At 43.9% G+C, this 26,559-nt stretch overlaps 12 protein-coding genes across 12 annotated transcripts; 5 read left to right on the forward strand and 7 right to left on the reverse strand.

The window, feature by feature from the left end:
* Window positions 1-813: 813 nt before the first annotated feature.
* Window positions 814-1,560, reverse strand: Bfra_010261 (putative thermoresistant gluconokinase protein; the record flags this gene model as incomplete). The annotated part of the gene is made up of 2 exons (XM_037340594.1): window positions 814-1,260; window positions 1,324-1,560. 2 exons carry the CDS (start codon window positions 1,558-1,560, stop codon window positions 814-816), a joined length of 684 nt encoding a protein of 227 aa, XP_037189062.1.
* A 3,346-nt stretch (window positions 1,561-4,906) lies between these two features.
* Bfra_010262 (putative aldolase citrate lyase family protein) lies at window positions 4,907-6,373 on the forward strand (the record flags this gene model as incomplete). Its single annotated transcript, XM_037340595.1, has 3 exons — window positions 4,907-5,183; window positions 5,659-5,751; window positions 5,805-6,373. The coding sequence occupies 3 exons, from the start codon at window positions 4,907-4,909 to the stop codon at window positions 6,371-6,373; spliced, it is 939 nt and encodes a 312-aa protein (XP_037189063.1).
* A 92-nt stretch (window positions 6,374-6,465) lies between these two features.
* Bfra_010263 (putative glutaredoxin-like protein c5orf63) lies at window positions 6,466-6,848 on the reverse strand (the record flags this gene model as incomplete). Its single annotated transcript, XM_037340596.1, has 2 exons — window positions 6,466-6,600; window positions 6,654-6,848. 2 exons carry the CDS (start codon window positions 6,846-6,848, stop codon window positions 6,466-6,468), a joined length of 330 nt encoding a protein of 109 aa, XP_037189064.1.
* Window positions 6,849-7,189: 341 nt separating this feature from the next.
* Bfra_010264 (putative cord and cs domain-containing protein) lies at window positions 7,190-8,304 on the forward strand (the record flags this gene model as incomplete). Its single annotated transcript, XM_037340597.1, has 3 exons — window positions 7,190-7,295; window positions 7,373-7,901; window positions 7,980-8,304. 3 exons carry the CDS (start codon window positions 7,190-7,192, stop codon window positions 8,302-8,304), a joined length of 960 nt encoding a protein of 319 aa, XP_037189065.1.
* Window positions 8,305-9,404: 1,100 nt separating this feature from the next.
* On the reverse strand, window positions 9,405-10,847 carry Bfra_010265 (uncharacterized protein; the record flags this gene model as incomplete). Its single annotated transcript, XM_037340598.1, has 4 exons — window positions 9,405-9,855; window positions 10,046-10,180; window positions 10,280-10,597; window positions 10,672-10,847. 4 exons carry the CDS (start codon window positions 10,845-10,847, stop codon window positions 9,405-9,407), a joined length of 1,080 nt encoding a protein of 359 aa, XP_037189066.1.
* A 524-nt stretch (window positions 10,848-11,371) lies between these two features.
* Window positions 11,372-12,622, reverse strand: Bfra_010266 (uncharacterized protein; the record flags this gene model as incomplete). The annotated part of the gene is made up of 1 exon (XM_037340599.1): window positions 11,372-12,622. The coding sequence occupies one exon, from the start codon at window positions 12,620-12,622 to the stop codon at window positions 11,372-11,374; it is 1,251 nt and encodes a 416-aa protein (XP_037189067.1).
* A 410-nt stretch (window positions 12,623-13,032) lies between these two features.
* On the forward strand, window positions 13,033-14,490 carry Bfra_010267 (putative wasp-interacting protein vrp1p protein; the record flags this gene model as incomplete). The annotated part of the gene is made up of 3 exons (XM_037340600.1): window positions 13,033-13,170; window positions 13,236-13,557; window positions 13,607-14,490. The coding sequence occupies 3 exons, from the start codon at window positions 13,033-13,035 to the stop codon at window positions 14,488-14,490; spliced, it is 1,344 nt and encodes a 447-aa protein (XP_037189068.1).
* A 764-nt stretch (window positions 14,491-15,254) lies between these two features.
* Bfra_010268 (putative surf4 family protein) lies at window positions 15,255-16,478 on the forward strand (the record flags this gene model as incomplete). The annotated part of the gene is made up of 4 exons (XM_037340601.1): window positions 15,255-15,427; window positions 15,537-15,649; window positions 15,703-16,196; window positions 16,247-16,478. 4 exons carry the CDS (start codon window positions 15,255-15,257, stop codon window positions 16,382-16,384), a joined length of 918 nt encoding a protein of 305 aa, XP_037189069.1. The 3' UTR covers window positions 16,385-16,478.
* A 736-nt stretch (window positions 16,479-17,214) lies between these two features.
* Window positions 17,215-18,894, forward strand: Bfra_010269 (uncharacterized protein; the record flags this gene model as incomplete). Its single annotated transcript, XM_037340602.1, has 1 exon — window positions 17,215-18,894. The coding sequence occupies one exon, from the start codon at window positions 17,215-17,217 to the stop codon at window positions 18,892-18,894; it is 1,680 nt and encodes a 559-aa protein (XP_037189070.1).
* Window positions 18,895-19,053: 159 nt separating this feature from the next.
* On the reverse strand, window positions 19,054-19,621 carry Bfra_010270 (putative 2og-fe oxygenase protein; the record flags this gene model as incomplete). Its single annotated transcript, XM_037340603.1, has 2 exons — window positions 19,054-19,416; window positions 19,574-19,621. The coding sequence occupies 2 exons, from the start codon at window positions 19,619-19,621 to the stop codon at window positions 19,054-19,056; spliced, it is 411 nt and encodes a 136-aa protein (XP_037189071.1).
* A 1,795-nt stretch (window positions 19,622-21,416) lies between these two features.
* Bfra_010271 (uncharacterized protein) lies at window positions 21,417-22,091 on the reverse strand (the record flags this gene model as incomplete). Its single annotated transcript, XM_037340604.1, has 1 exon — window positions 21,417-22,091. One exon carries the CDS (start codon window positions 22,089-22,091, stop codon window positions 21,417-21,419), a length of 675 nt encoding a protein of 224 aa, XP_037189072.1.
* A 1,917-nt stretch (window positions 22,092-24,008) lies between these two features.
* On the reverse strand, window positions 24,009-26,352 carry Bfra_010272 (putative eukaryotic ribosome biogenesis protein 1 protein; the record flags this gene model as incomplete). The annotated part of the gene is made up of 2 exons (XM_037340605.1): window positions 24,009-25,634; window positions 25,687-26,352. The coding sequence occupies 2 exons, from the start codon at window positions 26,350-26,352 to the stop codon at window positions 24,009-24,011; spliced, it is 2,292 nt and encodes a 763-aa protein (XP_037189073.1).
* Between the last annotated feature and the right edge of the window lie 207 nt (window positions 26,353-26,559).

Genomic DNA, 26,559 nt, shown 5'->3' on the forward strand with positions numbered 1-26,559 from the left:
AAACAATACAAGCGAACCTGCCTGCATACATACATACATAAAGTGAGAGACTGTCATTTATTGGCAGATACCCAACAAGTAATATCATGTATCTCCTAAACCCCTTAGAATACCATCATGCATGCACGATTCATTCAGCCTTGTCGTACGACACAATGCGTTGTCCGACTGGGGTACATAAAGACTGATTTTCCGGGGTTGGTCGCTACCCCGCATTCGCATGAGGATAATTGGCAGATCAGGGGGATGATGTGGGAAGATTCTCCCGACGGTGTGCATCAACAGAAAAATGAGGAACGAAGTCAACCATTTATAAATGGCTGCATAAGAAATTTTGATGCGTGATACTCTTAATTAATCTAATTGCGTACTTGTCCAACCATATATTTCCTCCACCTCCTTCAATTTTTGCTTCGTTTCTTTGCGGACTGTTGTCTCTCATCTTCTCATCTTGCGACTGGTCATGACGCGAACCCCACCCATTAAAGAAAATCATGTGTATGAACATAATAGAACCCATATCTAGCTACAGCTGGAAGAAAATACGCCAAATCCTTTTTTTGCTAGCCCCACCGAGATCCGTATGCGAAATGTAAATGTAGACACATGAAATAAGAAACAAATACCCTTAGCAACTCCGAATCGTGTAGCCGAGAAAACATCCGTGATTGCTTAAACCGTAGATGAATGATGAAGGATATCTAGTCCGCCAATTGGTCACCGAGCGCCGTGTTGTAATTTGAAAAGAAAATGAGCTCTCTGTCTCTCCACTGCGAGTATCTTCTACAGTGCAATGGTGTAAATGTATGAAGATCATGAGTCTCTAGCCAATTCTTCCTTTATCGCCGTGTTTATCTTCGCCAACGCATCTCGCTCGACTTCTTCTAACGATCCACTAACATCTACCTGGATCACATCTGTCTCATCTTTTGTAGGTGGTTCGAGAATGCCAAATTGACTGTGAACCATATTCGCGCCCATAAAGTGGCCCTTTCGAGCACCGACTCTCGCGAGTAATGTTTCCTCACTAGCATGCAGGTATACGAAGTGAACGAGGACCTTGTGGTCGTAGTAGGAAGCTACACGGATGACGTCGCGATATTTGCGCTTTAGGGCAGAGCAGGTGAGGACAACGCCTTGGGAACCCGAGTTGAGACTCTTAACAGATTCGTCGCGGAGTTTGGTGAGCCAGTCCCAACGGTCGGTATCGTTGAGGGGTATGCCTTGGGCCATTTTATCAATATTCGACTGCGGGTGGTACTATTTTTATTTTCATTAGAACGGCGTTCTTAATTTGGTAAGTAATGGAATTGATGTATATACCTCATCTCCTTCGATATATGGCAAGTTCATAGCTTTGGCGACATATTGAGCCACTGTGCTTTTACCACAGCCAGCAGGACCGGTGATCAACCAGATGTGAGAATGGCCTGTCTTAGGCTGTCTTGATGAGCCATTTGTCAATGAATTTGAAGACGACGAAGTTGATATGGGCAAATGATCTGGCATGGCTGGCGTTGGTTGAGCCATATTTGAGGAACGATTCTCATAAGACAACATGATGGATAGAGGTTCTTTGTTGAAGCGTGGCGGGGTATTCTCTGTAGATGATATAAGAAAGGCCGGTAATGTCAAAGTCAATTTAACTGCCGAATGAAATGGGAGGGAGTCAATGTCAATGTGAAGAGTGATGTCATGTATTGATCGAAGTATAGCAACAATAAAATGAAATTCACTGAGAGTAAATATACTTTTTTTTCTCTCGAAAGGTTTGTTTGTTGATGAGCTCTTGAAGTTGTGTCGACTTGAGTGAGGAAAGATGACAATATATGACGAAGAATGAAGTAAACGTAGTTAATTTCAAACAATCAATCAAAAGACTCACGATGTGGGAAGGAACTGAGGTATATAGCAAATGGTTAGGGTCCCGGAGTGAGAAGGACCTAGGCAAATGACGGCAAGTGGCGGTGGGTCGTGTGCCATATCGACCTAGTAAGGAGAAAGAAAATTGAAATAAACACCGATATGTACAGAACATGGAGTACGAGGTCAACTGGAAAAGTAATAATTGATTGTATGGGTGACGGCAGAAAATTGCACATCTTACCAAGGGAGTTTGACCTTGGCACGGTGATGTGACCCACAGAAAGGAAGTTTGGAAGGTTTACGGAAAGAGAACGATTCAAGCCTCGAGAGACCCTTGTGGCCCATGTAAAGATCTAGTCGAGTCTCTTTTTCATCACCGCTCCCTCCTCCGCTGGCAAAGAAGAAGAAGAGGAAGAGGAAGAGGAAGAGGAAGAGGAAGGGGAAAATGATTTTGCACCATCCCTGTTGATCAAGATCTCCTTGCAAGCAGGGTTGTGGTACCTGTGGAGTTCTAGAAGCAGAAGCCGAAGCAGAAGCAGAAGAAGAGAAAGAAAAAGAAAAGTCAGCCACTCGTGTTGTGATTACGGAGTGGACGTTTGGATGTTGACCTGTACGCAGTTGTAGCACCCCCCTCCTTGCACTACATACTACACACTACATACACACACACATGCAGAGGTATCTGACAAAGGAAAAGAGTTTACGAGGTAAGAATTCCGATCCGAGTTCATGGATTCGATTGAACAGACTTGACTGTCTGTGATTAGTCGACAATTTCTCCTTAAACACGGAAAAATAAGGGAAAAGCGGAGAATGTGTACATCTCAAAGAAAAACGTGGAACCCATTAGGATCGATGTTCTAAGCAGGCGCTGTGACGAAAAGGGAAGTTCTGCACCGGCACGTACCTAGGTACTGGCTGTACAGACAAATTGTATTGTTTCAATTCCGATCCTCGATTAGGTGGAAGAGTGATACTGCAGGTGATGATGCGAGATGATAGTCATAGCGATAGAGACGAAGTATAAGTTGTGACTTGTAAGTCTAAGACGTAGCACAGCGATGCAACACGTAGCTCAACAAGTCTAGGGGAAGGGAAAAGATTCACGCGGGCCGTCTAGACGTCGCAGATACTACCTACCTCCCTGGTGCATACCTACAGAGTGAACGCAACTTCTCAAACGTTTGATCCCGCTTGCGTTTGACGTCTCTTGGATTTTGGGTGGGAACGGATAAATTATGATGTAGGGGTATGATGTTAGGTACCCATTGATTTCATTCATTGTAATCCAATTTCGGACATTTAATATAACACACAAGGATTTCATCATTCCTGTGGTCGAAAGTTCTACCTCCTGGAGCTTGTTGTAGAATCAGGTTGGTGAGAAGCATGAGAGCAAGGTTAGTACGAATTTTTTCTTTTTCCTGCCATCTGATTCGTCTGTCTTGGTTGCAAGGTTGATCTGGCCTTGCCCAACGTCAACATCATTTCTTCTTACTGCATACAACCTGCACCATCGTCTGTCTCACTAATACACTTTTCAAACTATGAACAGATGATTGCCCAACTTCGTGCCCACTCCCCATTCATGTCTTTACATGGATAGATAATGGCTCATATATCTTCTTACAGGAAGGTTGTGGAGAAGGAGGATGGTACTCTGTGCATTCCCTTCTCCTTTTCACTCAACTCCATAACTTACCCTCTTCCCAAAACTGTGGTTGAGAAGTCACGCTGATGATCCCTAGTCCTTGTAGCGGGTCTTCGATCGGGACTCTCGCATCATGTATTGAATCCCATGCTGTGGCGTACATTAGTTTTTCATGGGGGGTCCACTTCAAAGCCCGTGGGGGTCACAATGCAGCATCGCTATGGAAATGCGGCATCTGAGCATTTACGAGCGGCTCATCGTAGTGGGAAGGAGCGTGGAGCCCCAATTGATCAAGGCCTTTAAGCAATAAGCTCTTTGTACCTCGATTCGCTGAGTCCGAGTCGATGATTCTCAAAGAGTCTAATCTCCTAAGGTCACACCGCTGCTTATATGCATTTTTTGATCACAGCAGCTGACCTTCTCTGAAATCCAAGCAATTATGTTGTAACTTGGAAACCGGAAGATGCAATCGGTTATCCGGTCGAAGCCGTGTTCCTACCGGGCTCAAGGATGGAATTCCTTTCGACGTTCCACTCGAGGACTTTTGATGATTCTATGACAAACGCTTAAAGCAATTATCATGCATGTTTCAAGTATGGGGGAGCCCATATTACAAAGTATATAATGAGGGGTAAAGGCAGCAGGCTTCATAAACAAGTACAGAGTAGATATCAACACATCTGCAACATTTGAACTTGGCCGAGTTCTACAATCGGTGCTTGCGTTCTAATAATATCCTAGTGTGTATACGGCCAAGATCAACATTGAGCTAGTATGCAAGGGTGCCAACGACCATGAGAATACCTTCATTTTTCATGTTTTGGGACATATCTCGGCTCAAGGGACGGCAAACAAGGAACAAAGCTCATGGGGGGCAATCTCACATGATTTGCGTTACATCACAATCCCCCACCTTCCTTCTGAGGTACTTGTTTCCCCGCGAGCTTCTATTTGGGTAATTTCTTAGTTCTCTCGAGATGGGACATCAAATTCCCATTTTTGGGAAAAACAATGCTTTATCGCATTTGGCAATGTAGACAAATTGCATAACATTTTTTTTATCTTCATGTTCGAGACGAATCTAATCTTTGAGAGTTGTTTTCTCAGCACGCAACAGCCAACAGAGCACCAATTAATCATCTCTCCATATTTAGAACTCACAGAAAGCTCTAGCAGTAACTTCTGGACAGGAGACAATGAGTGCCCAATCAATTATAACATAATCAACCCCTCCTTCCCATATCCTTCAAGCAGGAACGATCATTATGCAGGACAGCAAAATGTGGGGTAGTGAATAGTCATGTCCCGTCAGTGTTATTATCCGATAACGCAACTCCATATCAGTGACATACACAAAGATAAAGTTACTTCTCAGCTTCTTGATACCTCATGCTTTCTCGTTGCAACCTTGGATGGAGATCTAATTCGACTTTTCTTTCTTCTTCAAAGTTCTCAACGAAGAACCTTCTAGTCAAAAACGGACACAATTATCATAAAATGGCGACAATCATGCAAGAAGCAAATCGTTTGAGGAGGGTGATGGGGGAGGGCAAGGGACCGGCGACGGGCTGTTGGCAGATGATTCCAGGAGCCAACGTTTCGAGAACTTTGGCGAGGACAGGTGTTGATTGGGTCTTGGTAGATTGCGAGCATGGGAATATAGACGGTGAGTCACTTCATTTTGGTGTCATGCAAAGCCACTCGTTGGTGTTCTTTACATTCATGAGCTATTATACAGAGGTAGTCACTGAGCTTAGATGACTCTAATATGCCGAGTGGTATCAATCACCGTCACGGTGATTCGCTGGTGGTCTGGTATGTAGCCAGGCAATGAATGGTTTCTGGTTCTTGGATTCATTCTAGGTATTGGAGTTCTATGAAGTAGCAGCTACATTTGGGGAACTAAACTACATTCCGGCGTTCAAATAATCTCGAGCATTCGAAATTCCAGGGTTTGGACTGCAGTCTGAACTGTTAGGATGTCCATTCATTATTCAATGCCTATTCTATTTTTTGTTAAGACCCTTTCATTCATACACTAAGCACTTATATCGCGATCTTTTGGAATCAGGAATTAATGAATAGAGGATGTCAAATTACTTTTTGGGCCATTTATCGCCACTTATCTAACGCCCCAACAGATGCCGCAATGCATGATGCAGTTCCAGCAATTGCTGCGTGCGGGGTGAGTCCGATAGTCAGAATTCCAGATAATCAAGGATGGATGGTCAAGCGTAAGTCAGCAAGATGTATTGCAACATGTTTGTAGATATTGATAGCTCAACAGGGGCTTTGGACTGTGGTGCGCATGGTGTACTTGTACCTCTCCTGTACACAGCCGAGGGAGCCGAACAGCTCGTGAAAAGTGCTAAGTTTCCGCCTCAAGGTCAAAGAGGCTTTGGATCACCTTTTCCTCATGAGCGCTTCAACCCGGAATTGAACTCTGATGCATATCTGAATCAAGCCAATGAGAGTATTCTGACCATGGTACAAATCGAAACCAAGGAAGCGTTGGAGAATGTCGATGCCATTGCTGCTGTTCCTGGTATTGACGTTCTTTTCATTGGTCCTTTCGATCTTGGCAACAACATTGGTCATCCCATCGTTGCAGGACAAATGCACGAGAATCTTCATGCTGCAATTGCAAAGATTTTGAAGGCGGCAAATACAGCTGGAAAAAAGGCCGGTATTTTTTGTACGAGTGGAGAACAAGCAAAAGGGTACGCAGATCAGGGGTTCCATATGATGAGTGTTGCAACAGATATGCATATTTTACCACAGGGTGTAATCGCTGCCGTGAACAAGGCAAAGGGTCAAGAAGATGGCCCCAAATTGACTGGTCCTTACGGCAGGTAGATCAATGATTGGTGTACATATACTTATTCGGAACCGTACGAAAAGGCCTTCGGATATTAGAATAGATTGTAGAGGTACAGTTTCGGCATAAATCAGACAGAGTTTTCCCCTTCTACTTCATCCATCTTCGCTTTGACTTCCTCCTCGGTAAATCTATGCATCAGCTTTCTTGCCTTGGATGCCAATTCAGACTGTTCCTCCCCAGCATCCTCCCTGCTAATGTGAATCTAACACAGAATATCAGCAGGCTCTGGCTTTATTTGGGTCATGGTAAACTAACCACAGGTGTATCAAATTCGTATAGATCCTTCCAGTGCTTTTGTCCATCTTCCATAACAGCAATCTCTCTATATACAAATGGTCTTGTATCTCGAACTTTAAATAATGTATCTTTGGCGTTGGTACAGAGTGAACAATTAGCTCTTGTGAAAAGCGTGATTCGACATGCTTGGAGCAATCGTGTTGTTGGAAACATATTGATCTAGGATTCCAATTTTTGAAATTTCAAAGATCTTTCGGTATGAGCCTCAAAGTTGGTTTGAGAATAGCTCAAGCAGGATGATTCGCTCTGGGGCAAGGGTTGGTTTGTTCTCCCCTCCCCCCGTTCAGATTAACTTCCAACGGACCGGCATGTCAAAAGGCGGTGAGAGTCACTTCGCGGCAGAATACTTTAGAGCATTCTAGAAGCTGGGGAAGAAGATCTGATGTCGACTTTTCAATTTACACGATACACAAAGTTCTATATTCCAATCAGCAGTTTTTTCTCAAGGCTTCCTCGTTATCTCCAAGTTTCTATTGAAGAGCAAGTTAGACAAGATGGCGCAAAAATGTGTACATCAATCTTGTACAAAGGTTTATACTGATCCTGAGGAAGACTGTCTGTACCATCCTGGACCACCGGTTTTCCATGAGGGTCAAAAAGGTATGCTGATTCATGCCATTCACCTTATGTAGCTCTATATCGTTGTATATGAAACTAAAATGTACCCCAAAAAACAGGTTGGAAATGCTGCAAACCCCGCGTCCTAACTTTCGACGAATTCCTCGCCATTCCACCCTGCACAACCGGTAAACACAGTACCACAGATCACCCACCTCAGGTAGAGAAGAAACCAGCTCCAGATGCATCTGCACAAGCTTCTTCAGCGCCCTCTCCTCCTCCCGAACCTGCTAGAGCTCCAATTGCTCCAGCTCCTCAAGCTACAGCTACTCCTCCCCCCCCAGCACCAGAATCCGAGGATGATGATGCGTCGCTAGAAATTCCAATGGGTAAAACTTGCAGGAGGAAAGCTTGTGGTCAGCAATATGAGGGAAAGAGTAGAGAGGGGGAGAAATGCGTATTTCATCCCGGTGTGCCTATTTTCCATGAGGGTAGCAAGGGCTATACTTGCTGTAAAAGGAGAGTTTTGGAGTTTGATGAGTTTATGAAAATCGAAGGGTGTAAGACCAAGGGCTCACATTTGTTCATTGGCAGTGGTGGGAAGGGGAAGGCGAAGGAGGGGGGCGAGGAGATTTTGGACACGGTTAGGTGAGTTGGTCCTGTTTTATTATGAGACGGCGTTTTGGAAGAAGTTATAAGTGCAATACTAATGATGATAAAACGCAGACACGATTTTTACCAAACAGCAACCTCAGTCATCGCCTCATTCTTCCTCAAAAAGATCAAGAAGGAGGATGCAGTCGTATCCTTCTCCGCCCCTCAAGAACTTACTCTTGATCTTCCTACCACAGACGCGGTTCCCAAACGTTATAAAACTGTGGTTCCACTCTTTGGCGCAATCGATACAGAAGCATCGTCATTCAAAATTATGGGCACGAAGTTGGAAGTCACATTGGTGAAGGCTGATGGTGCTAGTTGGCCAGTGTTGAGAAGTGATGAGCAGAGGACGGGCGAAATTATACAGGTTGGGAAGGCGGGGAGAGCTGTTTAGTATGGGGATTATTAGAATGATATGAGATGAGATGAGGGTGCGAAAGCATTGAGCATATCCTTATCAGAGATCGTCCTATTATGCATAGCGTAAGATTTTATAAGAAGAGCGAAAGCTTAATAAATATCTCTCAGAATTTGGATTACCCTGTATTTGTGCCATGAAACTTGTGACTAATCTGGCCGCCGGAGGTTTGGTTCTAGTATACGCTTACTAATATGTGAAATGCTACTCTAGGATTCAAAGAAATGAGTAAGCATAGATAGGGGGAAGAGAGAGTTTACCGAAGACAAGAGTGAATAGGGGAGCATATATTGAGGAAGTAAATACTAGTATGGTCGAAGTTAATGAGTACTTTCCATCGAGAGGGAAGTAGAGAGTGTGATGGGAAAGATCGTAGTAAAAGCCTACCCACCAAGGTATACTACGTTTCAGGTCATGCTTCTGTACACAGAAAGCTTGTCGGGGATTTTGCACATGTACTGACGTTATCTGGGCTCACCGGGAGCATGCTTTTCTACTTCGAAGTTACATTTGAATACTCGGGTGTAGAAAATATGGGTGTGTTGTCGGTGTTGATGTTGATATGGCTGATGAGTCAATTTTTGGAATAATATTTGTTTATATGCTGTATTCCAGAGTTAGACGGCAATGGTAGTTGAATTATGGGAGTGATATGATGTGATGGAGGTGGATATTGTAGGCGAGTGCGGATGATGGATATGGACTGTGATTTATATATCGGATGTAGGGTAAAAGGAGTGTCATCTGATGCCGCGGAAAGCATATCGGAGGCAGAGTGATATTGATATATTTATTGATTTGTTGGCCTCATCGCTGGAAACCTATAGGAGTATCCAAATATCCTAATGATGTAAAACGCTTCTTGTTGGCATGTTGAGCATCTCAATGACGACTGTGGTACAAGCGAATACCGCTCCCTCTCTCTTCCATTCTCAAATGAAGCGATCTATCACTGTGTGTAGATAGCGTTCTCAGGTTCTTGAATCCTCTACTTTCCATCCATCTTGTAGAATTGCAGACTGCAACCGCGACCATCGAGAGCCCTGTTCCCATATTATTGTTTCTGCACATCATCTTTAAACACGTTCGTCGGACCTCGATCTACTTCCACCAACGCTGGTGGGGCTTCTCGACGTGGACCTTTCACCACGTATCGAATCAAGTAAACTTGCTCGAGATGTCGTTGATGAAACAGGCGCAGACGAAGCTTCAAGTTCGCAGTCAAAAGTTACGGTACGAGATGTTCTGCCTGGTTGTTCCATCTTTCCAGTAGCCATAGATATATTGGGGTTCACAGAGTTACTGATGGCATCGGCATCAATGGGGTCAGTCGGAATGGCCCCATATATGTATATCGAACGACCGTCATCAGTAGTACTTAAATGACGAGCCATGGGATGAGGTGTACCGGATGATCTGTTGAATGCAATGATGGGACGACTATCGAGTGTAAACCCTAAGAGTTCGGCAACTGGGACGGAGGACGTGCTGGCTTGGTTCTCGGCTTCAGCGTTGGGTTCACTTTGGCTGGTGAGTATTAGCTTGCGGTTTGTAAATACCTAGGTATTTTGAAATAGAGTATAAAATAATCTTGATATACAGCCTTTCAAACCATTCAAATATTTCAAATTTATTGAGAAATCAAAGCCCCTGATTTTCGGGTTACGGTGGAAACTGTTGGGTACTTTGAAAGTTTGACAGGTTAGAAAGAACTTACCGAGGCGAATCCATTAAACCATCGACAAAAGTTTCAAAGCTCTTCAAAGCCTTCTCGCTCAACCATCCCTTACATAGATATTCAAGTGCTACACCTAACCAGGCTATGATTAAAACCGGTGTTCCAATTGCCACACTATTCCGTAGATATCAGTCAGTCACAGTTCGAGCTAGCTTGATTTTCCATACAAGATGAGAGACTGAAAGTGGTCGAGGGGTAGCTTATAATACATACTTGACCGGAAGCGACTCCCTTCCCAAATACGACCACAGCTGAGCCAATCCGATACCGAGAATGGCAATAGTACTGCCAACTTGGAGCAAGGTCCAGAATGACCAATATAGGAAGACCATATCTAATTGATGACAGAAAATGAGAGTGGATGCGGCGAAGGCTTCGAAGACTGTGCAGGTAATTGCGACAGCAAGACAGAGGGAAGAGACATAGATGCATCGAATTTGTGTGCGACGATGTTTCTCTTTACTGATGGAGAGCAGTCTTGGGCAGAGATCTCTAGAAATTGTCGGGTGCAATTCTGCGTTTTTGATGTGTCTGGGCACCCGTGTTAATTATCTGGCAGTAAGGACTTACTGCAGATGAATGGGGTGACAAGGCGACAAACATACGTGGCTATATGGGCACTTTTAGTAAAGGCACTCGTTGCAATGGTTAACATGATGAGAACAATCAAGAAGAGAACCCAGAAAATACTCTTTACTGCGCTCGCATTCAGGTTGTGCATGAAATGGCCATGCTTAAGACATTTCTCTGATTGCATTGGATCTGTCATGTTGGATGACATGTTGATTGTTGAGAATAAGTTTAGCAATGAAAAATTTGAATTTAATGTGTGGCTTGTAGTTAAAGCATTTTTTTCTAAACTCCCTTCGAAGAAGACACGGATTGAACAATTTTATATCTCATCCAGAAAACGTCACATGCTGTAGTGGAAGAACTTAGGAGCTTTTAGACTACCCCAGATTTCACTATCAATGAGGCCGTCTCTTCGCTTGTGAAACTAGTGAGACTAGTGGAAAAGTTTATACCTTTTTGCTTGAGAACAAGTAGCGGGTGAGGGACTCAATTGAGTACATCTTGGATTTGTTGTACTCATGTACTCCCTTGTCTTGGGTTATGCGCTTGCAAAATCATTCGAGTCGAAGTGAGATTCCGAAAAGAATAACGTGTATGAGACCTTTACCGAATTGAAGCCATAAAGGTTGATAATTTCAAAAATTATGATCATAAGCGATATCCGCGCTAGGGAAATCAAAGCAACAGACTTCAAGCTAAAAGGCTAGTGATCCATACCTCCCTAAAGCTTAACTACTCCATACCTTCCATAAGCTCTACTGCGTCTAGCAACATTCCCTTATTGCCGATCCACAATCTCAATCGATCCCAATCTTTGCCCTCTTCTTCGCCACGCCGCCATTCTTCATGAAAACCCCATGATCCCGCGACTTTATCTATCGCTGCCCGTTCTTCTTCACGAATCCAGCGCTCTCTCAGTGGCATACCTGGGGCCCAAGTCACGCGATCCATTTGATCATTGGCTGTCGTCACAGCTACAATACCAATAGTCGTGGTAAACCCCATGTATGCTAATATTCCAGCAAATGCGATGTTTGTGGCCATGCCGGGTTCCATGGAGTCCTGGAACATAGCAAGTTGTGATGCAACAACATACGCTCCAAAAGGTGCCACAGCAAGCCCAGTGGTGGGTAACAATCCTTTCCGGATAAATTTAGCACGACGAAATGATTTTTGCGCATATGCTGTATCAACAATATCCATAGCTACATCTAATTCCCTGGCATCTATTGCGGTTTGTAAAGCTTGATCTGCCACGGCAACTGGTATGGCATTATTGATCTTATTTGGATTCTGTTTTTTGAACTGTTTTCCTTTAGAGCCCTCGATTGGTATCGGCTTGTTCGCATACAAGTAAAACACTTCTGGAAAAGTCTCGGGTTTTCCTAGACATGACTGTGCGCTGATATATACTTCTAAAATCTCTGGTGATATGAAGACAGACTCATGGGAAACAATCGAAAACAAGGCTCGCGAGAGCTCATCCACTAAAAGTTGGTTCTCGCGAGATAGCTTTTGGACTCGCAGCTTCTTCGATCCTCGATCAGCCAAGGAAAGTAAAGATGCGGCAGCAGTTACATCCTTCTTTGTGTCTGATGATTTAGCAGGCTCTCCAGCAACGTCCGCGGCAATCAATCGGCATGTATGTAAAACGTCCAGAATGGCCTTCTCCGAAGCTACAGTTTCTGAAAATAATTTATTACAAGCATCGATTCCACGGCTTAGTCCTTGCTCGAGTTCTGCTTCCGTGATATGTCGGGATGGTCGTACATAAGCTGGACTTGAATATTGGCGCAAAGAATTGGAAGGGGTAGACTTTGGAGGCTTGCTTGATCGCTTCCTGGTAGTGGTGGTAAATGTGCGAGGAGTAGTGTTTATAGCTTGCAAAAATTGACGCTGTGATCTTAGAGATGATTGCTGAGAAGTTATGAAGTCGCATATACGGCATACGTCCGACCGAGGCTTGAAAAGGCGTTTTGACATTGTGTAGGGTGATATCAAGTTTCCGGTATCTTTAATTTGAGGTTTTTCGACAAGCTGTAGTCAGGACCACTAAGCCCGCATCCTATCAAGATGTCACATCCCTGCCCGGTACCCCTGTACGTGACATGGCTGACTAATAAAGAAGGCTGAACTCGATGCATGAGCCACAATCGTGACGACGAACACAATGTATGAATCCGATATAACTTTCCTAGTTTCCATTTAGGCATCTTCTCTGAAGCATTGAAACAAACAATTATTTCATTCCGTTTGAACACATTTTCTTCAAATTTCTTCAAATTTCAAGCTTGAATGAAATACAACACCAAGTCTTTCGGCCAAAGGACCTCTTTGAGATTGCATTAAACGTTGTTCAATCTCAAGATTGAACCACTGTTATTCACGAAATCATGCCTCCTCCTCCACCACCACCACCTCCTCCTCCACCTCCTCCTGGAGGATTTGGGGGTCCACCTCCACCACCGCCGCCGGGAGGAGCTCCAGGAGCTATGCCATCCAGACCACCTGCGAAGGTTGCTGCCAATAGAGTAAAAATTCCCAGCTATACATTTACTTTGAGCTTGTCAAGTTGGGGTTGCTAATCAGACCACAGGGCGCACTCTTGTCGGATATCACGAAGGGAAGAGCACTCAAGAAAGCTGTAACTAACGATCGATCGGCACCGATAGTAGGCAAAGTATCCAATGGTTCTGGGCCGGCGCCAATAGGAGGTGCTCCACCAGTACCGGGAATGGCAAAACCTCCCAGTGGATTTGGCGCACCGCCAGTACCAGGAGGAAATAGAGCTCGAAGTGATAGTAACCAAGGGAGCAATAATGCGGTCTCGGGGATGGAACAAGCTCCACAGCTGGGAGGAATATTCGCAGGTGGCATGCCCAAGTTGAAGAAACGAGGTGGAGGAGTGGATACTGGCGGTAAGATTTTACGTTCTATATAATTGAGATATATCTAACCTTTTTACAGCAAACCGCGACTCATCGACTGCACCAGAACCAGAATTCTCTGCTCCCAGACCGCCAGGTATGGCTGCTCCCAGACCTCCAACAAACGCAGCTCCCCCTTTACCATCAATCAGGCCTCCTCCTCCTCAGCCCAGCGCTAGTACTCCCGCATTTGCGCCCTCAGTTGCGAATCTGAGAAAGACCGGCGGGCCATCTATTTCTCGTCCTGCATCCTCAGCCTCTCTCAAAGGGCCACCACCCCCTATTGGCAAAAAGCCTCCTCCACCGCCTGGGACTCGAAAGCCATCATCAGCGCTATCAGGCCCACCACCACCGCCTCCAGCATTCGCCCCTCCACCTCCTTCTTCAGCACCTCCGCCACCTGTTGCACCTCCGCCACCACCTTCCCCAGCTCCACGTCCTCCCAGTAATCCACCTCGATCACATGCACCTCCTCCACCACCACCAACATCTCCACCTTCGACTAATGGAGGGAACCAAAGCCTTGCTATGCAAGCTGCTATTCGTGCTGCTGGTCAAGCATCACCAATGAGTGCACCTCCTCCTCCACCACCGCCACCTCCTCCATCCAATGGACCTCCCTCTATATCGTCACACAGAACACCATCTCCGCCCGCTGCACCCCCAGCGGCACCAATATCAAGAAGTCAAAGTCAACAACAAGGAAGAACTCACACAATGGACTCTAGTTCTTACACCCTCTCATCAAATGGCAGTTTACCACAAGCCTCTAGTTCTAGCAGAAGAATCATGATCAATGATCCTCGATGGAAATTTACAGATGAATCAGTATTTCCAAAACCTCGAGATTTTGTTGGTGGACCCAAAAAATACCGGGCTGGTCGTGGAAGTAGTGTTCCGTTGGATCTGAGTGTTTTCCATTAAGAATTTCGCTTATTAAAATACAATAACTCTTCGGATCGTATTTATGTGTTACCATTATGATTTAAGGCGTTATAGCGGGATATCTTTTAGAATCCGGTAAGGCGGCATCAAGCTATCTGCATTGGGAGTTATACATTAGGAAACTGAAGATCGTCAAAAAAATTTCCCCTGAATCGCGAGATGGAGATTGACGAGAGACATCAGCTCACTACCCTGGGTACCGAGGAGAAAATCACAGCTATAAATATCATGCGTGATGGGCAAATCCTACAGTGAAACTTTAAGAACGAGTACGGAGAATATTAAACCTTTAAATTTTATCTTTCTTTGACTTTGATTTTAACCATAATTGATGATGATGTGATGATGTTATAAATACTTCTATTGTGATTACGATAATTGACTTCAATACGAATACAAAGAGCTTTGTTAATTTCATCATTCACCTAACAAAATAATTAATAGATTGATTGCATTCCATTCCGCATGTAGCAGCAGAACTAAATGGGGTAATTCGTTAGGTTCGTTAGGTTCCTCGGATCATTATTCAATCTGTCCTTTAGGTTGTTCTACCGAGAATCTTATTAGAAAGACCTTAAACTTCAAAAGGTTCATTCATTCCTCTTCTTCATACCTCCACCCCTTTGAAATATTACCAGTCCACCTTCCGCAGGTACAAGACACTATTTGGTGTTAATTGACTACAAATCGGTTCGACTTCTTTACTTTCTTTGATCTGGTGCAAGTTCAGCAAAATTGCGACAATGTCGATACGCGGTAATGCAGGGTATGGTTTAGGTGGGCAGAACTCATTCGGAGGAGGACCAAGTATGGGTGGTATGGATAAACAGAACGAACCTGGTACTCTCGATGCGATCAGAGAACAAACAAGCAAGATTGAGGATTTTTTGGATACATTAAGTGATCCTGTTAAGCCGTATGTTCATGTCCCCCAGAGGACCCCGCAGAGGACAGCTTGGGGGGTCTAATTCTGTGCTTGAGTTTACTTGCAATTTTTTAATCTACTAACTCCTACTTTTCTGCAGATACTTGCCAGCCATCGGACGATTCTTGATTGTCGTAACATTCCTGGAAGATGCATTGAGAATAATTACACAGTGGAGCGATCAACTATTATATCTGCATGATTACCGACACAGTATGCTACCTATCTGTTCAAAACATGGCACAGCATAATTAACAATCTTCTAGTCCCAAGCGGTCTTACACATCTCTTCCTGATCGTTAACGTACTCGCAATGGTCTCATGCTCTACACTTGTTATCACACGAAGATACTCGGATTACGCTGTTGGTGGATTGATTGGCGTAGTAGTCGTACAAGCTCTTGGATACGGTCTTATCTTCGATCTCAACTTTTTCCTCCGAAACCTTTCGGTCATGGGTGGTCTATTGATGGTTTTGTCCGATTCATGGGTCCGCAAATCAAAGGCTTTTGCTGGTCTCCCGGAGATCGATGAGAAAGACCGCAAAATGTACTTCCAGCTTGCTGGTCGTGTCTTGTTGATCTTCCTCTTCGTCGGATTCGTTTTTAGTGGCACCTGGAGTGTTTGGAGAGTGATTGTGGCACTTTTCGGTCTCGTTGCATGTGTTATGGTTGTCGTGGGCTTCAAGGCAAAGTTCAGTGCTATCATGCTTGTGCTTATCTTGAGCGTTTTTAACGTATTGGTAAACAACTTTTGGACTGTAAGTAAAGCTCTATTGCTTATGCGGGGCACTTTACTAATTTACCATAGCTTCACGAACACCACCCCCACAAGGACTTCGCAAAGTACGATTTCTTCCAAATTCTATCTATTGTAGGAGGTCTCCTCCTCCTTGTCAACAGCGGACCAGGGAAATACTCAATCGACGAGAAGAAGAAGGTCTACTAAACTTCGGTGGTGAGGTTGAAACGAGAGCAAGGGAGTGAAGGTTCAGGAAAAAGCAAACAGCGAGCCGTGCATTTAGGGCGGAGTTCAATTTGATGAGGGAAAGTTTTCTATTATTGTTATCGTTTCTTCCTTTAAAGGGAGATTCATCAGATTGGCGGCTTACTTTAAGTACAGCGTCAACATATTCTGACTGTAAATCTCAGAGCTGGCAATCTACAAAGTATATGAATGACTTATGGGCTAAATATGTTTCCTGCATGTTTCAATAAAATGAAAAGACTATTGTTTCAAGGCCATCAACATGACTCGAAACAACATAGTATTATTAGCACATCTTCAAGAGATTGCACTTTGTCATAAAGAAGCTGCAAGAATAAATCCCTCCGTATGCAAGTGTAAGTAACTAAGTCATTTCTTGCACAATTTCATAGCCTTCGTAGAAACGCAAGATGGCACATCCCACCTATCACGAGTAGCAGACAGCCGCAGACCACCTCTGACCTGCATTGCTAATCCCAGCAAGCCACTATCATCACCTGCAACCAAAGTTTTTCTTCTCTCTCGCTAATCACAAGCTGACCTGTCAAGTTTATATTATAAGTAGGCATTTCTTGAATGACATAACCGATATCTTTCATCCACATTGATCATTAATGTTGATGTATATTTTAACACGAGATTGGGTATTAGCCTATTAGTTATGTACAGGTCTGTTCATTAGGTAGCGTCGTCTTGTATATCTTATGCAGTAACATCGCATTGTACCTACACTTCGCGTGCCCTCAAAACTATCTCTCTCATCTCATATCCCCTACTGTACAACCAACGCCATGGCAGAAGTCCTTGGTACAGCTCTCTCGATCGTCGGAGCCGTTGGAGTTCTTGGTCAAATCTTCTCCGGCTGTATAACAGCCTACTCACTCTTCACAACCGCTTCTGACCTCTCACGAGACTCGGAAAAACTTATCTGCAAAATTAAGATTGAGGAGATGAGATTATTGGTTTGGGGTAGGGAGTGGGGGGTTTTGGAGGGAAGATTTGAGGAGGAGTTGAAAAGAGAAGAGGGGATTGGCAATGCGAGGTTGAGAGGTTTGGCGATGGAGATTCTGAGTGAATTGTACAAGACTATTACAGACTTTCAGAAGTTGAGAGAGAAGTATGGGGTTGTAGAGGAGAGCGGAAGGAGAGATGAGATCGAGAGAAGAGAAAGTTGGGATAGGGAGGTGGAGAAAGAGAAAGGAGGTCTTGGAATAGGGAAGTTGAGTTTGAGGAATGAGTTGTCGAAGAGGGTTAAATGGGTTATAAGTGATAAGGAGAAGTTCACAGTACTTTTGCAGGACCTGAAAGATTATAACAATGGGTTGGAACAGCTGTTTCCACCATCAAGACTAGCAACTCTGCACAGGACGTGGACAAATGAACTATTACAAGGTGCGCATCGAGATTTAGGCAAGCTGAAAGATCTGGAGGCGGCGAGTAGTGGGGTGTATCCGGCATTGAATGTCTCGGCCAATCTCAAACAATTGAGAATCAACCTAGACGAGAAGGAAACCAAGAATTTCAAGCCAACTTATACCTTGAAGATTCAACGCCATGCGTTGGTGGTCAAAAATACAGACATGGGAAGAACTCATGGGCAATACAGAAATCCATCATTAGCCGAGCCACAAGAGATCATAGTTGAATGGGTAGAATACGAGAAAGAAGACCTCGATGCTCGATTAAATCATCTTCGTCGAATAGATGATCTCGCACGCATGATTCATAGCGCTTCTGATCGTCATCCAGATCTCCATACAATTGATTGTCTCGGCTACACAGACGATAGCACATCTTCTCGCTACGGACTTATCTATCGTTCCTCGTCCTCCTCCTCAACCCTCAATTCTCTCATCACCAGCACTGATTTCCGCACCCCCGACCTAGGCGATCGTTTTAAACTCGCTCATACACTTTCTGTTGCCCTCTGGTCCCTTCACTCCTTAGACTGGCTGCACAAAAATCTCTGTAGTTCCAATATCCTTTTTTTCCCCAGCGCATACACAAAAAGCCCCCGTATCTCAAAGGAACGGGAAAACGTACCAGATATAAGCACGCCATATCTCCTCGGTTTTGACGCTTCCCGTCCAGATCATATGGGGGAAATGTCCATCGCATCTCGCAACCCTACAGCAGCGGATCTCCATCGTCATCCTTCGTCTTTACATTCCTCTTCTTGTCCACGCAAAGAGTATTGCAAATCCTTTGATATTTATTCTCTAGGATTGATATTGCTAGAGATCGGCCTGTGGAAAACATTGCAGACGTATCATAAACCACATTACTCGGCGGAGAAATTTAGGGATAAGATTGTAGTGCAGAATTTAGTGCCGGGATTGGGGAGCAAAGTTGGGAGGGGGTATAGAGAGGTGGTGGAGAGATGCTTGGGGGTTAGGGAAGATGTAAATGGGGTCGAAGCGGGGGCTTTGATGGAATTTGTGGTGGGGAGGTTGGAGAGCTTAAGAGTATGAGCTATTGAGGGAAACACGCAAAGAAAAAGAGAAACAGAGCACGAGAGATTGTATGAAAGTGAATTTGTATCTGTAGCTTGCCTAGGATGATCAGATTATGATCTAACAAGTATGTTTCATTGTCTCTTCTTAATTAATACAATCACTTAACCCCGCTGCCTACTTTCCTTTGCCCGCCGCCTCAACCGCCGCCGCTACATCTCCATTGGCTTTACACTGCGCCCATTCCGCAACACCACGCTCGTCTCCCGCCTCTCCCAGTGCAAGTATAGGGAGAGTACCATTGTCGCTAATCAATCTAGACATTCTCGTAGTATGAGAAGGTCTGAGAAAATATCCTAGACCTAATCTTGTTGCAGCAGCCCGTTTTCCCGGCGCAGTAACGACACGGTGTATAGAAGCACGCAAAGCTCCCGCAGTCCATTCTACCAGTGTATCTCCGATTAGAACAATGACGCAGCCGGGCTCCGGTCTAACATATCTCCAATTAGCTTCGACATTTTCTATTCCTGCTTCCAAGACCTGCCTCGTTAGATAGGGTCTCTCCGTTGTTAGAATCTCTCAAGTCAAGTAGGAAGTGACCTTGGTCTCTGCATGCGTCAAAGAACCTGGCAGATTAATTCGAATTATTGCCTTGCAAGTTCTTGAAGGAGATTCTTGACATATCGGCGACTGGTACATTGGAAGGGAATTCCGGCCATTGCTTGAAATAGCTTGAAGGAGGCATTTTGGTTTTATATATTGCGGAAGAGGTGATGATTTGATGAGTTGTATGGTGAACTCGTTGATCAGGGAAAGATATTTAAAGAAGCTGCCTTGCTGAGACAAAATGAATAGAAAGTGACAATATATCTACGGTAAGGAGCAGAGAGCATAATCAAGTTGTGGGATATCGCCATCGATCTTACAAAGATTGCTCGATCATGTTCTACTGCTCGGTACAGGGTGCTCGGTACGAGGCGGGCAATCACAATATTGTAACACTGTAGTATTGTTTGAATAAATGGTTCTATGTGATAAGGGTATTTCCAGCAACCAATGACTGCATCAACAAGAATCTCTAATTTGAGCTGCTGTACTTGATTTTTAGAAATTTGACGTGTTGGGGTATCATCGTATCTGTACCACATCTGAACACCAGAATTACGAAGAAGGAAGTTTGTGTATGGTGTTTTATGGACTTTGGGCTTTCACTTTCCATCAGTTTCAAATTTTACTGGGATTTCCTTGAAAGGTTCACGTACGGCAGCTCAATACGATATCTCCTGGTGCCTAAGATCAATATATGACAAGTTGATGTTTTGCTTAACGAACATCATCTACCAGGCTCATCTTTGTCTTTGCTATCTTTTCAAACTAATACATTGTTGAAGTGAACAAACGATTTTCATTGATTTGGTACTTACAGACTGTGCTTTGTACCTAAAAGACGAAGTTTCTAACATAAAAGCCTCAATCAAGCTTTTGGCTTTAATTTATATTCAATTGAGAGATATAATTGACCACAAAATCACTTGATTGGGGGCAGAGATACCAACAAAAATAACAAAGAGTTTAGACGAATTTGAAATCATGGAGAAAGGCAGAGATAATCGTACTGTAAAAGGAGAGAGATAAATTCACAGAGAGTGTGATACAGAAGATAGTGGACAAAATAGAAGCAGGAGACAAGGAAGAGCAAAAAAAACAATGGATTACAAACTAGATTTTGGACTTGCAGACAATGATCCAATGATAGTCTTATTAGAATTTTAAAAGACTCTGTTATGCAAAATAAAAGAATGCCAAGATGAATTCATCATTTACTCAAAAGCTTTCCGAAGCCTCTTTCTCATACATAAGAGCTTAGTTTTTCGGGTTAGCCAGCTCTATCCTTAACTGTAGGCTCACAAAATGGTATTGGAAGATCTGGATGAGAACGACGGGAGATGTCTTAATGTAAACCAGGAAGATATGAATGAGAATACAGAACAATAAGTGCTAATGGGAAAAGTTGGTGAGAAGAGAAGTCAGAGATGAACCAAAAGATAAATGAGTTCTTTACTCTGTATTTCACTGTTTCCAGTATTGACTGAAAACTGCACATACTTTGACATTCGTTGGGAACATGGCAATTAATTGAAACGCGAAAAACCAAAGCGTGGGAAATGGGAACTTGATATAGCCAATTTGATAAAGTGATGAGCAAGATTGGAAAGGGGAACTGGAGAAATTAGGAAGGAACGACCGCGTCTCCGCTCAACCCTGTAAGATATGCTCAACATATATGAGTTTTCCAAACTATTTTGAGCATTGATAGTGAAAAATTGGATTGAATAACTCCTATTAGCTCCTTCTAGTACCCAAGTCTCGCGAGTCCATAACGAAAGTTTGTCGCTAAGTCAATTTACCCCCATGCCAACACCCCTTGCACCCAAAATCAAAGATTGTCGAACCAAGAAAACACCTCATAATACATGACCTGTTCCAGCATTATTTCCTAGACCAAATTGAAACTAAAACGACTACACTAACTGACACGACTAAGAACTGTTCATGCCACTCATAACCAATGTACTCTCAATTGTGTCATGGTACTTTTCACTGGTCCATGCTCCAGTCTCTGTGAGGGGATCAGGTCCCCACCCGTTGTATCCGAGTTCCACATTACTACCAGAGTTATGAAGACTGGAGTCACCTCGCTTGCTTCCCTTCTTCGCTTTCATTGATGAAGATCTGTATGCGAGAGTACATGAGGACTCGTTTTCCTTCAGCCAGGAACAGAAAGCCCATGAGTAGCCACTGACAGAGTATGGCTGGTCTTGTATATTTCTGGTACCATTTTTGAGATCATCATTGTTCCAGTTGGTTGTGAAGTCCCCGAACTTGTTGCTGTTCTTATAAGCAAGAGGTTCTTCATGCAGAGTTGAAGTCTGGTTGTATGAGGAAACATATCCCTGGATAGGACGTTGATATGTATAGGCAGGTTCTTCATAAATAGTAACATTTGGCTCCAAAATTTGGGTATCATCCTGAGTGAACGGGGTGATACCGGCAGAATGAGTGCCAAGCTCTGAGCAACTACAATTAACCTCATTGTAGATAGGAGGTCTGGTTGCCGAGACGGGTTTGAGACAGAATTGACAAATGACAGTCCAGTCATCTAAATCATTTCGATGAGTGTCTTCAGTGTTATCATTATAGACCGGAGGAGCCATCCTGAAAGGCTAAGAGACTTTCGGAATGTTAGATATGAGGCGTCTGACAAGGCTTGGGCGAATGACTTACGAAACGGGTTAGGAAGGAATGATAATCGTGCTAACCGAAGGAGCCCGATATGATTGGTAATTTGCTAAGGTAGTATGCTACAAATGCGGAAAATAAAGGGAGGTTAGATGTTGCCAGAAGAGAAGGCTGAGATGACAATATATATGCTTGACTCGAAGTGCGAATGTCAAACAAGGCTTGAAAGTTAGATAACTTCGTTGATAATGAATGAAGAAAGGAAAATCAAGGAGAAAACCAGATACTTATGAATCTACTTAGACCCTTCTTACACTATAAAGCTCGGATACATGCTTTGCTAAAAGGGCGGCTTAGGTATCGACTCTTTGCTGGCTCAGAGCATCTGGTGGTCATACGAAGGTATCCGAACATCGGAGTATATGAGGTCGAGCAGGTATGTGCATTATCGAAAAAGCACATTTACTGCTTGTTGTAAATCTTACTACCAACGCCCTTCTACGCGCAAATTTATGAATGTGGCGGAATTGAAGGAGCAAAACAAGCCGCCGATAAAGGGCGAGATTCGAATTCCGTGGCATACGAGGTTACGTTTGAACCATTCATTCGAGGCGGTGCTGTCCGCCTCACTTTGTTAATAAATGATGCCTGGCATAATATTTCCGACAATTTTGGGCTAGAATTTGCTGCTCTTCTGAACTGCGAGTAAAGCTTTGAAGCAATTACCCGTTGATTGCCATACCATGATTGCGCTTATCCTCGGCTGATATCACTTGACATTTCATCTCTCCAGCCAGGGGCACACCAATCATGAAGTAAAATTCAGGTTATCTCGAAGAAGATTCGAGCTTACAATCATGAAATTAGTTGCCTGTATGTTATGTTGTCCAAGAATACTTTCAATTGAACGCAGGTCTCTTAACCGAGGTTATCACATGCGTTCGTTCCATGGACGGTCACTCTGACTCTCTGTCTCTATCATGATTATTCACGGGTTTCAAATAAATTTATTGTGCAGGAACTCCTCAACTGGTTTGTGCCAAATACTTAGATTTCTGAGAATCTCGGCATTGCCCTGAATGTTACATCCCGATATGCCTAGAGCACAATGACACAAAGGTGTTCCGCTCGGTTAAAATTGTTGGCTACAATGACGCGCAAAGTCGATCCTTTCGTCTCATGTACGATACTGCCTCGATGCTTTAGCACATGATTCCTCATCCTAACTTACTTTCTTCCAGTTACTCTGCACAATATCGATACCAAAGGCAACCGCCCGCCAAGTGTAGCCTTGAGTCGTACAGCAAGGGCTGAGAAAAGCGACTTTTGTCTGATTGACTGGAAGTCATGCTAGTTGAAATCTTAAGCACCTAACTTCATATCAGAGTCTCCAACATGTAGTATTTTGCAAAATTGGGGCGAGGTTGTAAAGCCAAGAAATTGACCAAAGGAATTCTCGGAAGACGCCGCCCTCCGCGTGGTGTAGAATGTAAGACGCTTTTGATATTGTTTTTGAACCTCAAAGTGTTCCTAGTATGGTTTTGCATGTTATGTGACGTATGTATCTTCCACTGCATCCTAATTTGTAAGTTGTGCTAGTTAGCACAAACAAAAGTATAAATTGGTAACCTACAAAGACGAGTAAGCAGCTGCCTGATAGTGCATGGAGCATACGCATCATGACGACGATGTCGCGGATCAAATATTGGGCATGGCGGATTGATATTCACATTCTTACTCAAACACACTTGTAGAGACCAGGAAATGAAATAATAAACAAAATCAATTGTTAAAATTATCAAATTCTTCATGCTTTTCTACCATTGATATCTAATAGAACCTCATGACAACCTTGTAAACACCTTCGTACTCCATTTTTGAACACTGCATTATTAAGTCCACAATCTACATGTACCATCCGCACCAGCACTAACAAGCCAAGGCTCCTTTGGATGCCAGTCCAGATCCATGACACCTAAAGCGCTCTTGACCTTGTGTCCTTTCAAAACCTTCACTGGTACGATAGTAGCGTTCTCCATCGCATCACTTACAACCTTTCCGTGGAAGATTTGCAAACTTCCGTCGTCACTAGCATCTGCAAACAATGGAAGACCACCTTTATGGTATTTGACAGCTCGAATAGCTTTATTGTGGAAACGCATAGTCTTGTATGGGCGGGTAGAAAGGTCAAGATCATGCCATAGGAGACGACGATCATAAGAACCAACGATGAGATTGTCACCTCCAGGATGGATATCGAAAGAAGAGATCCAGCGAGCACCAGGTTGAATGATCTTGACCAATTCTTGTTTTTGTAAGTCGTAACTGCGGATTGTGCGTTGAGTGGCAACGAAGAAAATGGGTCGAGAGGGGTGGAATTGAGCAGTTTGGGCGATACCGGGAAGACGTCTGAATGGAATTTGTGTAAGATGTTTCGAGAGAGTGTGGATTGCAACGGCCGACTTTTGAGCTGTAGGGGATACAGTAGAAAAGAAGTCACCTCTTCGGTGCCAGTTGATGACCTTGACTGTGGATCTTACAGTGATCTTGATTAGTACACCTTCATCTTGTAGACGTGAGGTAGGACGAGCCCAGGTAGCGACAGGCTCTTTCTTCTGTCCGTTAGCCGTAAGTGCTTGGGTGGCATTTGTTGCATAACCAAATCCAGCATCTAATAATTCTCGGCTATTGCTCTCAGAAACAGGATCAATTATGGTAGGTACCATAAGGAATATATCCTCTCCAGCTGCGGCAGAAAGTATGATAGCGTCCTTCGCTGGGCGCCACTTAACAGCATTAACTGCCTCCTCATCTCCTATCTGCGCACTCCAGAGTTGTTTTCCGGTCAAAAGTTCCCAAACACGAACAGTACCATCATCACCGCCGGTAGCCAGCCATGTTCCAGATGGATCAATGGCCAAACTTCGTACCCTACCATCATGGCCGCGGAATAGCGTCTGTGTGACAGTTGGGAAAGGCTTAAGTTCCTCTGGCTTTGGTAGCTTTGGAAGTAAAGAAGCAGGGTCGATATTAAGCCTATTCTTGCGAACTCGCGGTGCCAAGTAGAGATCAAGCGAACGTTCGAACCTCTCATTGATAAACTTATCATATCCCGGTACTTTTCGTAAAGAATCATATGCCGTTGGTAGATACTCCTTTTCTCTATCCTCAGGATCTGTAGCTTCCCATTCTTTTCTTTCTGCTTTAGATGGGAGATACTCAGGAGGTGGGTTGTAACTTAGATCGTATCCTGGTGGAGGTGGCTTTGGAGCTGGGATCTTCATGATATGATCTGGTTGCGCCTCCTCGTTCTGCCATATATCGTAATGGTGTTCTTCTTCCTCTTCCTCGCGCTCTTGTGGTGGTTTATATGGTAAGATTCTACCTTCTCGAATTGCCCGAACAATCTTCATGATTCGCTTTGCTTCATGCTTGGATGGCAAGAAACGTCGTTTGGGCTCAGGAGCCGAGCTCAGAGGCATAATCTCCTCGACGCCGCTGAAATATGGAACATAATCCTATACCAAGTTAGTCCGATAATACAACATAGATATGGAAAGAAGTGCTTACAGGATATGGGTCGTAACCATCTTCAGGAGCTTCATTTGTTTGTATCCTGCGCAGAACCTCCAATTCCTCTTGAGTCAAGTTGAGAGGCTTGCCTGTAGAAGGATCTGTAAGACCTGTCCATCCCTTTGGAACATCGATACTATCTAGCAATGCATCGAGTGCTTCACCCTTTGCAGGTCGCATAATTTTCTTTCCATTGATGTCATAGCCAATGTGAGGATAAGAATCATAGAACGACAATGGGATGTTTCCAATAGTATTAGTTGGCTCTTGGGCATCTGAATCATCCGAGTCGTAGACTGGATCTATCTCCTCATAAACATAACGTTCTCCTCCATTAGCATCCTTCACCACAGTATAGTTGGGCTTGTCATCGTCATCGTCGGCATTGAGTTTGCTGAGAGAAGTTCTTGTCGTGGATCCTTCTCCCTCGCCATTCTCTGAGGGTACCTCATCACTATCCAATGCCTCGAGTTGCTCCTCATCCAAATCTTCTTCGTCTTCACTGTCCTCCTCTGCTGCGCTGTCGTCGGATTCATCTTCACTTTGCGACAAGATTCCTTCTAAAATTCCATCACCAAATTCTGCCTCAGATTCGACATCGGATATCTCAGGTTCATCTCGGGTAACAGCTTTGCGCTTTCGTTGGTTTGTTGGAGGTGCCATTGTTACAATATTTTGCAATAATTTGGGCACTGTTTAGAATCCGAAAGCTTTATTAGATTTTTTTTCCTGGAAAAATTGGTCGAAGGGCTTATCGGAGGTTGTTATCTTAGCGTCTTTTGTTGCCCTGGAGCATGCCAGTAGCCTCTTTTGAGCCTCTCGAACCCTGCTCTGCATCTGAATTACAGTAAGAAACAACTGTTCACCATC

This window comes from Botrytis fragariae (assembly GCF_013461495.1).
Source record: "Botrytis fragariae strain BVB16 chromosome Unknown tig00000186, whole genome shotgun sequence".
Classification (NCBI taxonomy): Eukaryota; Fungi; Ascomycota; class Leotiomycetes; order Helotiales; family Sclerotiniaceae; genus Botrytis; species Botrytis fragariae.